Raw genomic sequence first — 13,602 nt, 5'->3', positions numbered from 1 at the left:
ATTCTTGCTTTCGTGAAAGTAGTGATTTCACGGTGAAGGTCATATATTAAATATTCACCAGTAAAGCAGCTGCAAGACGCGTGATCGAAGTACAACAGCTCCCTTGAAACGTCGTAAATACCAAAGTTTCTGAGTAAATAAAATACAATGAGCTGGAGACCTGGAATCTTTTTAGGACATGCGCACTGGGAGGCGCAGGGCGGCGTCGTGCTGGAATCTCCTCCCGAATACTACGACTCCAGCTCTGCACGTGTGCTCGTGAGTTTACCGGGCGAACTCCACGTGCACGGGACCGCAGGCCACGCCCCTGCAAGGGACCGCAGGCCCCGCCCACCGCATTTCATGAAACTTCAGTCCGGGTGCGCGATAGTAAAAGATCACTTGGAGGAATTATCGAGGAGCAGCGTTGGAGTTCGGTCGCTGGGTCAAGTAGCATCCGCCCTCAGGCTGGTTTTGTCTTGTTTTAATCATAACTCTTGTTGTTGTTGTGAAACTTGAAGTCAGAAACTACACCGAGGCAGTGGCTTCTTTCAACAAGTTGGACATAGGGAGAAGTTTACCCGGACCGCACTGGAGTCAGCTGATCACGTAAGTGAATCATATTCTGAAGTTATGTTGATATTGATTTTTGAGTTTCATTTGTGTGGTTGTTAGTTCACAAAAAAAACATTTTTTAAAGAGCTGTTATGAGATAAGATATTCCTCTATTCGTCCCACAACGGGGGAATTCGGATGTCACAGCAGCATAGTGGATGGCAGAATATTTTTTTTTAAAAGGAGCAAGCAACAGATATGTACAAAATATACAAAATATAAATAGTAAATAATAATAATAAAAAAAAATATACAGAGAAGTCAAAATAATTGCACTTAGAGAAGTAAGTATTGCACATGTAGTAATTGCAAAGCTTGAGTCATGGTGTGTGTGTGTGTGTGAGTGTGTGTGGTGACGGGGAGGCTGCAGACAGTGACAGCCCTCAGTGATTGGTCGACACGAGCTCCAGCCTCACATGGAGCGGTAGAGTAAACTGGGCGGGGTCTCCACGGAGCCATGCTCGACTCGTTCTCCCGCCACAGGCTTGAATCACTCCTCCCCGCCCCGCCCCGCCCCGCCCCGCCCCGCCCGGTCCTCCCCCCTCTCCCTCTCTGACGTCCTGTCCCATGAAGTGACAGGGGAGAGGGGGGATGGAGGGGTTACACGTACAACATACCAATGCTCCCCAACATTTCCACACACTTTCTTCTTAGAGAAGTGAGGATCTGACAGATGTTTTGGAACCACATTTCTTCCCATGAAGACGCTGCCCCTGACCTTGGGTCTTAGGGGGTCACACATGTTGTGTAACAGTGGGCGTGGAGGGAACAGTCAAACCCATGTTGAGGACAGATTGCTCATCAGTCTGTCTTTGTTGCAAATTATATCCGGTGGAATTGCCTTAAAAAAGTTGAATTTAAGTTGAGTGTTTATCAGAGATCTCCAGACACCAGACGTTGTCGTCCAGAGGTACTTGGTGGGGACTGTTACTTTGATATGTGAAGTTGCTTCAGATCTTGAATCATTTTACAGTGATGAACAAAGATATATATATATTGAGGTATATATACATTTTTTCAATCTGACAAATCTTAACTCACAGTCATATCATTAAAAAAGTCCATAAATATTGGTTCTCAAAGATGAAAACAGCTGAATCAAATCTTTCAGGATAATACGTTCACAATGTAGGCGTGTGTTTGGTTTAATCAGGAACATGTCGACTGAGATTTTGTCGGTCTAGACTTTAAATTAGCCTTCGAGTCCACGGCCCGACTGTTAATGTGGTTGGTTAACATCTCATTGCTCCTCACTGGAACAGTGTCTGTGCTCAGATTAAATATTATATATATTTGATCAGCAGTAACAATCTTGACGAGTGTCCTCTATGTCATTACTCTAATTCAAATGACCTCTCCTCCCCCATGGTGCTGTAGCTGGATACTTTTTGTGTGGGCTGGGACGGGTTTCTGTTGATTGTTCCCTTAAAATGGGAATCGTGGGAATCGTGCCCAGCCCTTCCCGGACAACTACAATGACTTACACTGATTTCCTTCCTGTCGTTTCCTTCCCAGAAGGAAGAAGGAAGTTCCATGTCGTATATATGTAGTATATAGTTGAAAGCACTGATTTGATCAATAGTTTTTATAAATATTTTCACAAAATGAAAACAAGTTTTGAAACTGATTTGATATTCCTGATCCTGGAGCTGTTCTGTGGACCTGGTGGTCTCACACTGCCCCCTAGTGTTGTGTCTGTGTGCCTGCAGTGAGTGAGCAGGGACTTGTCCCTACATGCCTGTGTGAGATTATGTTCGGACATGTACCACTGAGTCACATGGGAGGAGCCAGTGCGTCACTGGCCTCTGTGGCCCTATAAAGAGCCTCACAGCCTCGAGCAGCGTGAGATGCTCTGTAGTTTCACTGAGGGAACTTAGAGACCAGGTTGGAACCATGGTAAGACGACTTCTGCTTTAAAAAATCTTTTTATTGGTGCCATGATCGCTTGAGAGAAATGAGTGCATTCTTAAATTTTTAAATGATGTCATTGGTGTGTGTCTGAGAATCAGAGTTGATTAGTCGGTTGACAGCAAATGAACAATGAATTTGATAATGGATCAATTGTTTTAGTTGTTTTAACGAGTCAAAATACCAAACACTGGCTTGTCCCAGCATGTCAAATGTGAGGATTTGATGCTTTTCCAAACATTTTAAAGGTGAAATAAGAAAAACATAAGACTTTATTAATCCCATGGCGGAGACATTTACTTGTTGCAGCAGCAGCAAAAGTCAAAGACATCAAGGAAGAGGGAGATAACAAAATATAGCAAAATATGCAACAAAAAATAGAAAACTATAACTAAACTAAACTATGAAATGCTATATACATATTATCAAGAGTGCAATTATTGCTTCGTAAAAGTAATAAAGAAATTAAACAAGATGCAGGATATTATAAAAGACACTTTTCACTTTTTAATGATCAAAGTAGTTAATCGAGGACCTATCTTCCAGATGAATTGATAATGAATGTCAAAGGTCGTAGCAGCCCTATTGAGGGTGTCACAGCTGACTCAGTCCCCATCATCACTCAGGATGTCCTGTAGTAGCTGTCCCAGCTCACCTGTGGCCTCCTCTCTGTGTCCTGCAGTGTAGAACGATGGCTACGCACAAGCGGATCCTGGGCACCCCGAGGAACGGCCCCGCTCGGCGAAGCCTGTTCGGCCCGGTCGACCGGGAGCAGCTGCAGGTGGAGTACCAGACTGCGCTGCGGAAAGACCTGGAGGAGGCGTCGCGGCGCTGGGGCTTCGACTTCACCTCGGACAAGCCTTTGGAGAGCGGCGGTTTCCAGTGGGAGGGAGTCCCGGCTACCGAGGTGCCGCTGCTGTACCGGTCCTGTGTGTTCGGTCTGGGACAGAAGCGTCGGAGGCTGGCGGAGGCAACGCTGACCACCAAGAGAGGGAGGATGGAGCCGCCGCAGAGTGAGAAGGAGAACATCCCCGGTACGCCAGAGAGATGCGAGCTCAACCTGGAGAACCTGGAGAAAACGCCAGAGAGGAGAGAGAGTTCAGGGGCGAAGAGGAAACAGACAAACCTCACAGGTACGTTTTTTGAAATATTCAGAACGTAAACTTGTAATTTCAGGTGGTTTTTGCATGAGCTGAATATCCTGTTCTTTATTCTGACAGATTTCTACCAGACCAAGAGAAGAGTCGTTTGGATGCCACGCAAATCTGGCGAGTGATGCGCCGATATTCCAGGAGAACTTCACAGACAGTACTGCACTCAGGAATACCACGTTCTGCACAGACTCTGCACCCTCGCTCACCACGAGGTCTTGAACCCAGTGGATCATGTGGAAACAGAAGGGACCTCAGCCACACAAGATTACTATAAGATTAATTAGGGTACTGTATTCACTCTGAGGGGGTTGGTGTTTTTCCCAGTTGTAGGAAAGGGGACATTTGAGCTGAGAAGATTAACGGTAATCTCTCGAAATCAGTGGATTTCTACTCATTTGGATCAAGGGGGAAGCCAAAGTGTCAACTGACATTTCCCACTGTACATTCCACAGTCTTGTCTCGGTTTCAGGGGAATTCTGCATTTCTAGAAATGCAGAGATGTGATGACTGAGCATATATATATATATATGTATATTTGTACACTTGAAAAGGATGTTATGTTGGTTAACATCATGTCATAATGAAATTGAGTCGTCTGTCAGAACAGAATGATTGAATATGGTAGAAAATGGTTGAAGCTCCTTTGCTCAAATCCACAGTTGTTTTTTTCTACAATGTTCTTTGTTTATGAGTATCACATAGACCGCTGTACAAAATCATGTTGTTGTTTTTCTACCATCATGTACTCCGAGGATAATGCTTGAAGAATTCCGATATACCTTACATGCGGTTGCTTCGCTTGGATTAGAAATGACAGAAGTGCCATCACGTCCTCTTCCATCCACTGTACGTATGTTTATTTGATTTTCAAAGCAGATCCTGTCCAAGGAAGTGCCCAGTCCCAACTCTGACATGTGTACAGCACCAGATCATGTCGGTTAGGAGTGTCGCACCATGTCCTCAAAACACTATTTAGATATATTTGTCAATAGTTTAATACAGCACTGTTAAGTAGCATAATCATAAATACACACAGCAGTACTGCACAAACATCAGATAGGTGGTACGTCCACAGCTCCCAGTATCAAACCACGTGTTTGAAGCTCCACAACGGACCATCAGAAAAAAAGTGTTCTCAGACGCAGATGTATTATTTACTGAGTTTAAGCTATGTGCGTCATTCTTCTCCAATTTAACAGACAAAGTGTTATCATCTGCCTCAAAACAAACAGTATGTTGTTGTTTTTTTCATGACACTTATTTATGTCAATGTTGGCAAATCCTGCTGCTATGGGTAATCTGAGTGGGTGTCAAACAAGGTCACTGAGATGCTAATCCTTCTGAACCGACAGCTCTGACATGTTTGCTGCAGAAAGAAAAACCAAGAAAAAAAAAATGAAGCTAAGCAAATATGAGCATTACCCCAAACATTGAATGCACTTCTGTTTAAAGACGCTGGTCCCACTTATTTTTTTTGTGTTTAAAAGCTACAAATGAAAAGATCTATCCGTATTTATTGTGAGATACTATATGCCTTGAGTTAATTTGGGTTTTTGTTATAATTTTTACGAGGACTCCAAATTCAAATAAAATGTTCAAAGTACATTTCTTGCGAGTGTCTTTACTGCATTGTCACTGTTGCTTTGGTCCTCCTGTGCTGGTATGAGCGAGAGAGATGACGTAAAGTGAAGAAATATATATTATGGCAACAAAGTCATTTGTGCTGCAGAAAAAAAAGTGGATCATTGTGTCCAAATGTAGCACTGACATGAAAGTAACTTTTTTCAGTTTGGGTTTTCTCTATTTGATGCTGCTTTATACTTCATCTGTATTTTTCAAAGGGGAAATGATATACTGTATTAATGATTCCACTAACAAGTAACGGTGGGAGCCACTTTGTAGAATAAGATTTCAGATTCAAAACAGAACCGATAAAAATGCTGCACCGGTACAGATCTTTTCTTTACGCATGAATGCATCACTTACAATAATCCTGTAACATGGAACACTGAGGCTGATTCTACGCACAATGACTGCTTTGCACTTTTGATACTCTAATTAAATTCACTAGCGTTACAGGAATGCAGGACTTTCACTTGTAAAAGAACATTGTTTACATGCTATGATCCTACATTTTCTCAAGTAATAGATCTGAATACTTCTTCCGCAACAGTTGTTATTGGTTTGGGGCCACAGTGTGTGCGCCTCACACCTCTTCAACGTGTCTCTGCACGGCAACACCCTGCAGGTGTGAGCGTGTGGTTTTGTGTGTTGCGAACAACACTATTGTGGTTTGGCAAACTGAATCTGGGGTGAATCAAGTTCAACTCTCTGGTCTCAGTGACGGTCACGTCGTCAGGAAGGCCCAGGCCATACTGGAGTGTTGGGACCTCCCACTGTACCAGGAGTAAAGTGCTTCTGCTTTCTTGAAGGAGATACATAGTTCCCATATGGGACGAGAGAATTCTCTCCTTTCAACGACAGTCGATATGCTTCTCATGCAGTGGTTCTGTTTTGTACTGTACTGTGTTTTTTTTTGTCCGTGTCATCTGTCAAGTATTTGTTTTTAGCGTTGTATTTATTAATGTATTCACGTACGTGCCAGGCAGCAACTCCCCCTCACATGGAATAAAAGCTTTGACTTTTAGCACTTAGCTCGTGCTGTAAACATGAATCTGCCAATTGGCCTGATTAAAATGTTCAACTACAATAAGTACACGATGGGCCGTGTAAAGACTAAATACCGGTTGTAATAGCTGGCTCGTTCCAAGAGAACCATATTTTGAATCAAATATATTAAGAATGGATGAAACTGGCTTATTTTTTCCTTCGCTGTATTTGAGGTTTTGACCAAAAATGAAGTTTTTTTCTGATCTAAGTTCCGGGTCTTCTGGGCGGGCTGCAGTCCTGCAGTGACATACAGATCTACTCCAGGACGCCGGGACGCAAGTGCAACAGAAAACCCAGACTACAACCCTAACCCAGCCATACTCATGGAACAATACTGGATGTGGTCGGATACTTTTTCCTCCTGTGTGCAGAGCACAGAAATGGATTACGCAAGTGAGTCACTGCTCACACACACACAGTTTGGCACAACATGACTGCAGCCCTACATCAGTGCACACAGGGTGTGTGTTGGTAGGGGATGAAGGGCCCTGCTCTCTCTCTCCCTCTCTTTCTCCTCTGGCCTCAGCGGAAGGGAGGCACCTGCACGCCTGCGCTAAGCTCTCCCATCCCCCCCGCCCACTCCCCTCCATCATCTGTCCCTTAGCTCCCGCACATCCATTGCAGGGCAGGACATCCAGCATTTGCAGGGAGAGAGGGAGAGAGAGAGAGAGGGAGAGGGAGAGGGAGGATGAAGCAGAGGGAGGCGGAGGGAGCATATGACACAAAGGAGAGAGAGAGAGGGAGAAATAGATCACAGCGTTGGAGAGCGGCAGAGGGAGGCTGCAGATATCGATGGCGTCAACAATGGAGCGTTAGGATCCAGGGAGGTGGTAGTCGGCCAGACAACGGCTGAGGGTAAAGATATTTGAGGAGGGGGGCTCCTCCTCAGTGAGCATAGGGGGAGGAGGAGGAGGAGGAGGAGGATGGGCCTCGAACACAGACTTGCAATGGCACTGCAAAAATTGGATTAAAGCAGTATGGTAACGTTTCTGATTTAATTTATTGCTGTGCTGCTTGTGTCTCATCCTCGTGTGTGCACATCCATCGGCCATCGCTCACGTCACCCCGTGTCTCCGGCCGCCCGCGAGGACACGGCCACATCTCTGTCCTCTCGGGGTTTGTTTTCTTTTATTTATGCCACAGACATCTGCCATCTCCATCCCCATCGCAGCCCATCGCAGCTCCCACCGGCCAGGAGCCGTAGTTCGTCACAGGACGTCACCCTGCCCGCCTTCTTCTCTCTTCTCTCGTCTTTCATTAAAGGCACCATGAGATCCGAGCACCGCGGCGGCTCCCGCCGTCTGAACGGCCCCGTGTTGCACATGTCGTGTTGTTTTCACCCACATGTATCACCGGACACCGCCTCCACCGGCCCGTCGCTCGGCTGCTTCACTTTCCCTGACGGGATCAGCAGACGGTGAACTACCAGTCGAGCGCCGCAGTCATCGGTTACACCTCGCCGCCTCTTGTGACTGTAACCTGTTCGAAACACACGCACGCGCACACACAGAGGCACGGACGCGCGCACACACACAGATGCGCACACAGACGCACGGACGCGCGCACACACACACACACACACACACACACACACAGATGCACACACAGACGCACGGACGCGCGCGCACACACACACACACACACACACACACACACACACACACAGATGCACGCACGGACGCGCGCGCACACACACACTCAGATGCACACGGACGCGCGCGCACACACAGATGCACACACACACACACACACACAGATGCGCACACAGACGCACGCGCACACGGACACAGATGCACGCGCACACAGACGCACGGACGCAGACACGCGCGCGCACGCACACTCGGGGTCTGATGACAGTATTTGGACGTCAGGCAGAGGGTCTATAGCAGAACCCGCCATCCGCTGTGTGGATGGACCACATGGTTTAACATTTGATCATCACCGTCATAAAATGCCACTTGTTGCACACCGCCATTGCTTCGAATGCACCGTTGCTGTATGAGTCTACCCCCTCATTTCTCGTGGATACATGATGCCTTTTCCAAAAGAAAGAGTTGTTTTAAAAGTCGCCTGCTCGTGGCGGAGCAGAGTTTGTGAGACTGTGCGCGACAGGAAGCAGTGTCACTATGTAGCATCTAATTGATGCACGATGGCCTTTCTGTGTACTTCCACAGAATCAATTACTGGCATCACCACCAGAGCCAGAGGGTCACTCACTCACTTCATATTTCCCATCTGCCCAGTGGTAGTTTCTTATTGTCCTGAGACTATATTTGTCTAACTCTTACTTTTAAGAGTGAATTTTGGTTTTCTGTAGGTTTAGTTGAATGAATTAAACTTTAGTAAATAATGGTCATTTAATCATTTATTCCCGGAAACTTCAATCCTCATAAATGCAGAGTTGAATGTTTATCTGTGGAGAAACGTTTTTGCATGTTCAGCTGTGCTCTGACATACTCCCTGGGCAAAGTTAATGGACACAAATGAATTGCCAATGAACCAAGTGAACACTGTCTTTTTTCAGAAAATGACTAGTAAATGATTTAGAAATTATAGAGTCATACAGTAACGAAATACAAATATTGCAGCTTTAACAACTACGGGGGATCAATAATTGCAGGAGTTTGTTATGGCAGCTTTAGATTAAATATTCCTTTTAGGATTGAGATTAATTTATCTTGACATATAACCTTTGTATTTTTAGCGTATTGGGTGTATGTATCAATACAGGCAATGCTTGTTCTATCAAAGTAAAGTATTGTAACCAGTAATTCATCCGGAGTAACTGCAGTAGCCTTTCCACCCTTGATCACCCCCTCTGCCCTCTTGTCCCCTCAGCTGGACAAGAGTGAGGTGGCAACACTAGGCCTACCCTCCACCACCAGCCATGGGGGCTCTGACAGCAACATCAGTGCGGAGGGAGCAGGGGCGGCGTCCAGTGTCATGGCCGGGGGTGCGGAGGGTTCAGTGACCGGCGAGCCGCAGCGGATGCGCGCTGCCCTGGAGCACCTGCAGCAGAAGGTCCTGAAGGTCACCGAGCAGATCCGCGTGGAGCAGGAGGCCCGCGACGACAACGTCGCAGAGTACCTGAAGTTGGCCCACAACGCAGACAAACAGCAGGCGTCCAGGATCAAGCAGGTCTTCGAGAAGAAGAACCAGAAGTCGGCACAGACCATCGCACACTTGCACAAGAAACTAGAACACTATCACAAGAAGCTAAAGGAGATCGAACAAGTAAGTGGGGAAGTGACTCTGAAACACCGAATGATTATCACACGCCTGACTCAAAACACGTTTTCTGTATTTGTGAGGACAGTTGTGTGCAAATGTAGACTGATGCTTCTCATCTCCCAGCACTTACTTAAACCAACGCATCATCCTGTGTCTCACCTGATTCTCTACAGGGCCTGTCCTCCTCATATGTCTTCCTACAGTTCTGTCCCTTAAACCTCGTCACCTCTCTCCAACCTTTGAGATCCTCCACTTCTCTGCTTCCTCATTTCTCTTCCCTCTCTACAGAATGGACCGGCCCGGCAGCCTAAGGATGTCCTGCGGGACATGCAGCAGGGACTGAAAGGCGTGAGGGCCAACGTTCGTGCTGGGTTCAGTGGTTTCGGAGGTGGGGTAGTTGAAGGTGTCAAAGGCGGCGTTACTGCCCTCACTCACACAGCCGTGGTCTCCAAGCCGAGAGAGTTTGCCAGTCTCATCAGGAACAAGTTCGGAAGCGCAGATAACATTGCTCACCTAAAGGACACACTCGAGGACGGAGTCGGGGGCCACTCTGAAGACGCCCCCACGCCTCGTGCTCTGAGCGGCAGTGCCACTCTGGTCTCCAGCCCAAAGTACGGCAGTGACGACGAGTGTTCCAGCGCCACGTCCGGCTCCGGAGCAGCTAGTAATTCCGGTGGTGCCGGGGGAGGAGGGGGGATGTTAGGGCCAACAATGGGGAGTCCCAGGCTGGACGGGCACCACCACCACCATCACATGCACAGCTCTTGGGACTCTCTCCTCGAGGGCCTGCAGGAGATCAAAGCCAGTCAGGCACATATGGAGGACGCCATCGAGGACATGAAGGGCCAACTGCAGAGCGACTACTCCTACATGACACAGTGCCTGCAAGAGGAAAGATACAGGTAGAGATCCTAAAACACACATGCGTCCAGTGACGCACAGCCTGTGTGCAAAATAGTAGGACCTTTGATATTGTCAGTACACTCCTCTCAATGTAGTGTGTGTGTTTCAGGTATGAGCGACTTGAAGAGCAGCTGAATGACTTAACAGAGCTGCACCAGAATGAGATGACCAACCTTAAACAGGAGCTCGCCAGCATGGAGGAAAAAGTGGCCTACCAGTCGTACGAGAGAGCGAGAGACATTCAGGTAAAAATCTGCCACATCGTCGTAGAGGAGCGTCACGTCCAGTATTAATCCATGAGTATGGCCGGGGTGTGGTTGTAGGCGGTGTCCCGGAGTAGATCTGTATGTCACTGCAGGACTTGTGTGATGACAGCTAGCACTGTCCAATGGGTGTGTGTGGCATCCACAAACCAGTGGGTGACGTCGCAGCGGGTTGCCACTTAGTTTTATCGTCATGGGACCTAGTGGTTGTAGTCATTATGACAAGAGCAAAGGAGGTCAGGATGGCTGGGTTACTAAAAAGGAGCCTTGACGAAGGGAGACAACTTTTCGCTGCCTGTTTGAAACCAAAAGTCAATGTTGTTTCTTTCATCCATGTGTCCGTATAACTGTAACCATCACAAGAAAGATCCCCTGTTCTTAACAAAGTACCAAATGGGAAGCTGGTTTTGGACTGAAGGGGCCCCAGTATTGGTTAAAGGACTTGTTGACTGGATTACTGTCAAGTTACTCTTAAAATCTCCTGATGCGTAAAAACTGGAGGGAATGAAGTTCATGTTGTGGTTCCTCTTTGTGTGGGTCTGTGCGTACAGGAGGCCGTGGAGTCGTGCCTGACCCGCGTCACCAAGCTGGAGCTGCAGCAGCAGCAGCAGCAGGTCGTCCAGTTGGAGGGAGTGGAGAACGCCAACGCCCGAGCTCTGCTGGGAAAACTCATCAACATCATCCTGGCGCTCATGGCCGTGCTGCTGGTCTTCGTCTCCACGCTGGCCAACTTCATCACCCCGCTGATGAAGACCCGAGCCCGGGTTGCCACCACCGTCCTGCTGACCCTGCTGCTGTTCGTCCTGTGGAAGCAGTGGGACTTTGTGGAGACGTGGCTGCTGCCCAGCTGAGCTCCCGTCCGAGCGAGAGACTCCGGCGGGGACCAGAGCACAGAGTCACGTGCTGGTTTCTAACTCAGTCGCCACCACTGAAGGATTCAGGGACTGAAATAGAACAAGAGCTGCTGCACTCGTCCCCCTCTGACTTTAAAGTGGGAGGATCTGAGGACAAAAACATGGCACTTTTAGTCGAGGACGGGGCAAGATCTCAGCCTGCGGAGTGTGCTGAGAGGTGGAATCATCTCATTTCGTCCAAATGTATTGCTTCTGATGATCAGTCATCGATTGCTGTCACCAAAAACTGAGTCTCATGCAAGACATCGTTGGATCGTCTTTTCTAATTATTTATGAAACAGACTCGAGCAACTTAAAATGAGTGTAAAATGCTGATGTTCGCTGTAACCTTCATGTTGAAGCTATAGTATATCGGAGAGAAAAGGGTTTTTTTCATGAATGTTATGTGCTCATGCATGTCCTCATATTTGCACTGAAATAAATTTAGCTGGCATGAGTGGACATCTCATTGATGACAAAATGAATCTTATATAACTTGTACATTTTGTTGTGAGATATTTTGTATTCCATGTCATTCCTGGTGTGTTTCACATCCTGGTCTGGTGTTGCTTTTAGATGCATTTCTTTCTTTTGGTCTTTTGCTTGAAGGCGAATGAACAGTTTAAGAAAACCAAACCAACAATCACTGGTATCTACTGAAATTCAGCACAATAATTCAACTACGTCAACTCTGTTAAAAGTAACCGCCATTGAAGAACTGCTACAACCCACAGTGTCAAACTAACTGGCATGTCTCATTGTATCAACGTTTATATCTAGTTTGCAAACAAAATAATTATGGCTGTTTTATTCAACAATGTAAGAAATAAATGATTTCATATATTAGGCAGATCTTGGATATATCCTGATCGTCCTTTACTGAGACTGGACTTTTTTGATTTAAATGCTTTTAGTAACATCTTACACACTTATAATAATAATCCATATTTTGTAAAGGCTGTTAATAATATTGGATTTATTAATAGTTAATAAAGTGTTTACAAAAGCTTTAAAGACAATTTATAATGTTTGGGTAACCGGTTACAGATGTTATGGACACTTTCTGAAACAAGCTGCAAAGTATCTGGTTTGCATTTAAATGGTTTACCAACATTTATAACTGCAACTTTACCAAATAGGAAAGAGAAGGGGAAAAAATCAAATGGGTTATTTGCAACCATGGGAAAAAAAGGTAAAAAGTCTTACTGTTCAATAAACCAGATGTAAAAGTAAGGATAAAAGAGAAAAATGTATTACCTTATGAAGAGTGCTCTATTAGAAAATGCTGAAATGATAATAGTTTAAAAGCTTGACATTTGGAATATTATAGATTATAAATAAAATATGTTTAAGTAATTAAATGAGCATGAACCTCAGACACTGCTGACTTGAACGACGTCATCAGCCTGTCAGAAATTGCTCTTTAAAAAAATACAGATGTTTTGTTAAACAAAAATCTGCAGGTGCAGATAATATGAAAAAAACAATGCCAAATGCTTAGCACAGTGATATTAAACCAAATAAGACTGTACTAGATACATGTTGAACTGAACAACAGTGCATTTTAGAAGAAGAGCATGTTATTTATTTTCTCAAAAGATACATAATCTACATTTTAAGACAATAACAGGCCAAGACGTAATCAATAAAATCTGAAAAATCAATACTGTTGTTTATGTTCAAATGATTAGAAACAACCTCGTCACTGTACACAGGTGAAAATGGATATAGAGGAGCAGCTCACCGCAAAGACGAGAAATAATCCATATTTAATACTCACCAGCAGCAGCAGCAGCTTCTTAGTCTGGACCAGATTATATTTATTCTAGGTTTCATAGCTTTAAGAAAGCATTAGAGAAGCAGAGTAAAAAGGAGGCCTCAGATCAGATGCCTATCCGTCTACTAATCCTGTGGATTATTTCAGTCCTACTTCACTGTATCCGTCTCAGTTACGGCGCTAAAAGTCTGAAAAGAACCCCCCCCCCG

General features: G+C 45.7%; 2 protein-coding genes across 7 annotated transcripts; both read left to right on the top strand.

Moving 5' to 3' along the window:
* The first annotated feature begins 354 nt into the window (after positions 1-354).
* On the top strand, positions 355-5,261 carry cdkn1a (cyclin-dependent kinase inhibitor 1A). 3 transcript variants are annotated; one of them, XM_035631223.2, is made up of 3 exons: positions 355-588; positions 3,185-3,635; positions 3,723-5,261. In XM_035631223.2, the coding sequence occupies exons 2-3, from the start codon at positions 3,194-3,196 to the stop codon at positions 3,776-3,778; spliced, it is 498 nt and encodes a 165-aa protein (XP_035487116.1). In that variant the 5' UTR covers positions 355-588; positions 3,185-3,193; the 3' UTR covers positions 3,779-5,261. The 3 variants fall into 3 exon arrangements, with proteins under 3 accessions (XP_035487116.1, XP_035487115.1, XP_035487118.1); XM_035631222.1 differs by lacking the exon at positions 355-588 and adding an exon at positions 2,363-2,490; XM_035631225.1 differs by lacking the exon at positions 355-588 and adding an exon at positions 2,459-2,490 and having other exon boundaries at positions 3,129-3,635.
* A 1,015-nt stretch (positions 5,262-6,276) lies between these two features.
* On the top strand, positions 6,277-12,468 carry tmcc2 (transmembrane and coiled-coil domain family 2). Of its 4 annotated transcripts, none has more exons than XM_035631171.2 (5): positions 6,277-7,306; positions 9,165-9,560; positions 9,846-10,459; positions 10,570-10,705; positions 11,275-12,468. In XM_035631171.2, exons 1-5 carry the CDS (start codon positions 7,304-7,306, stop codon positions 11,572-11,574), a joined length of 1,449 nt encoding a protein of 482 aa, XP_035487064.1. In that variant the 5' UTR covers positions 6,277-7,303; the 3' UTR covers positions 11,575-12,468. The 4 variants fall into 4 exon arrangements, with proteins under 4 accessions (XP_035487064.1, XP_035487067.1, XP_035487066.1 ...); XM_035631174.2 differs by having other exon boundaries at positions 6,278-7,181; XM_035631173.2 differs by having other exon boundaries at positions 6,278-7,301.
* Positions 12,469-13,602: the final 1,134 nt, after the last annotated feature.

The sequence above is a fragment of the Scophthalmus maximus genome, chromosome 6, assembly GCF_022379125.1.
Source record: "Scophthalmus maximus strain ysfricsl-2021 chromosome 6, ASM2237912v1, whole genome shotgun sequence".
NCBI classification, from domain to species: Eukaryota; Metazoa; Chordata; class Actinopteri; order Pleuronectiformes; family Scophthalmidae; genus Scophthalmus; species Scophthalmus maximus.
Note: the sequence above shows the minus strand (reverse complement) of the source record. Positions and strands in the feature narration are given on the sequence as shown.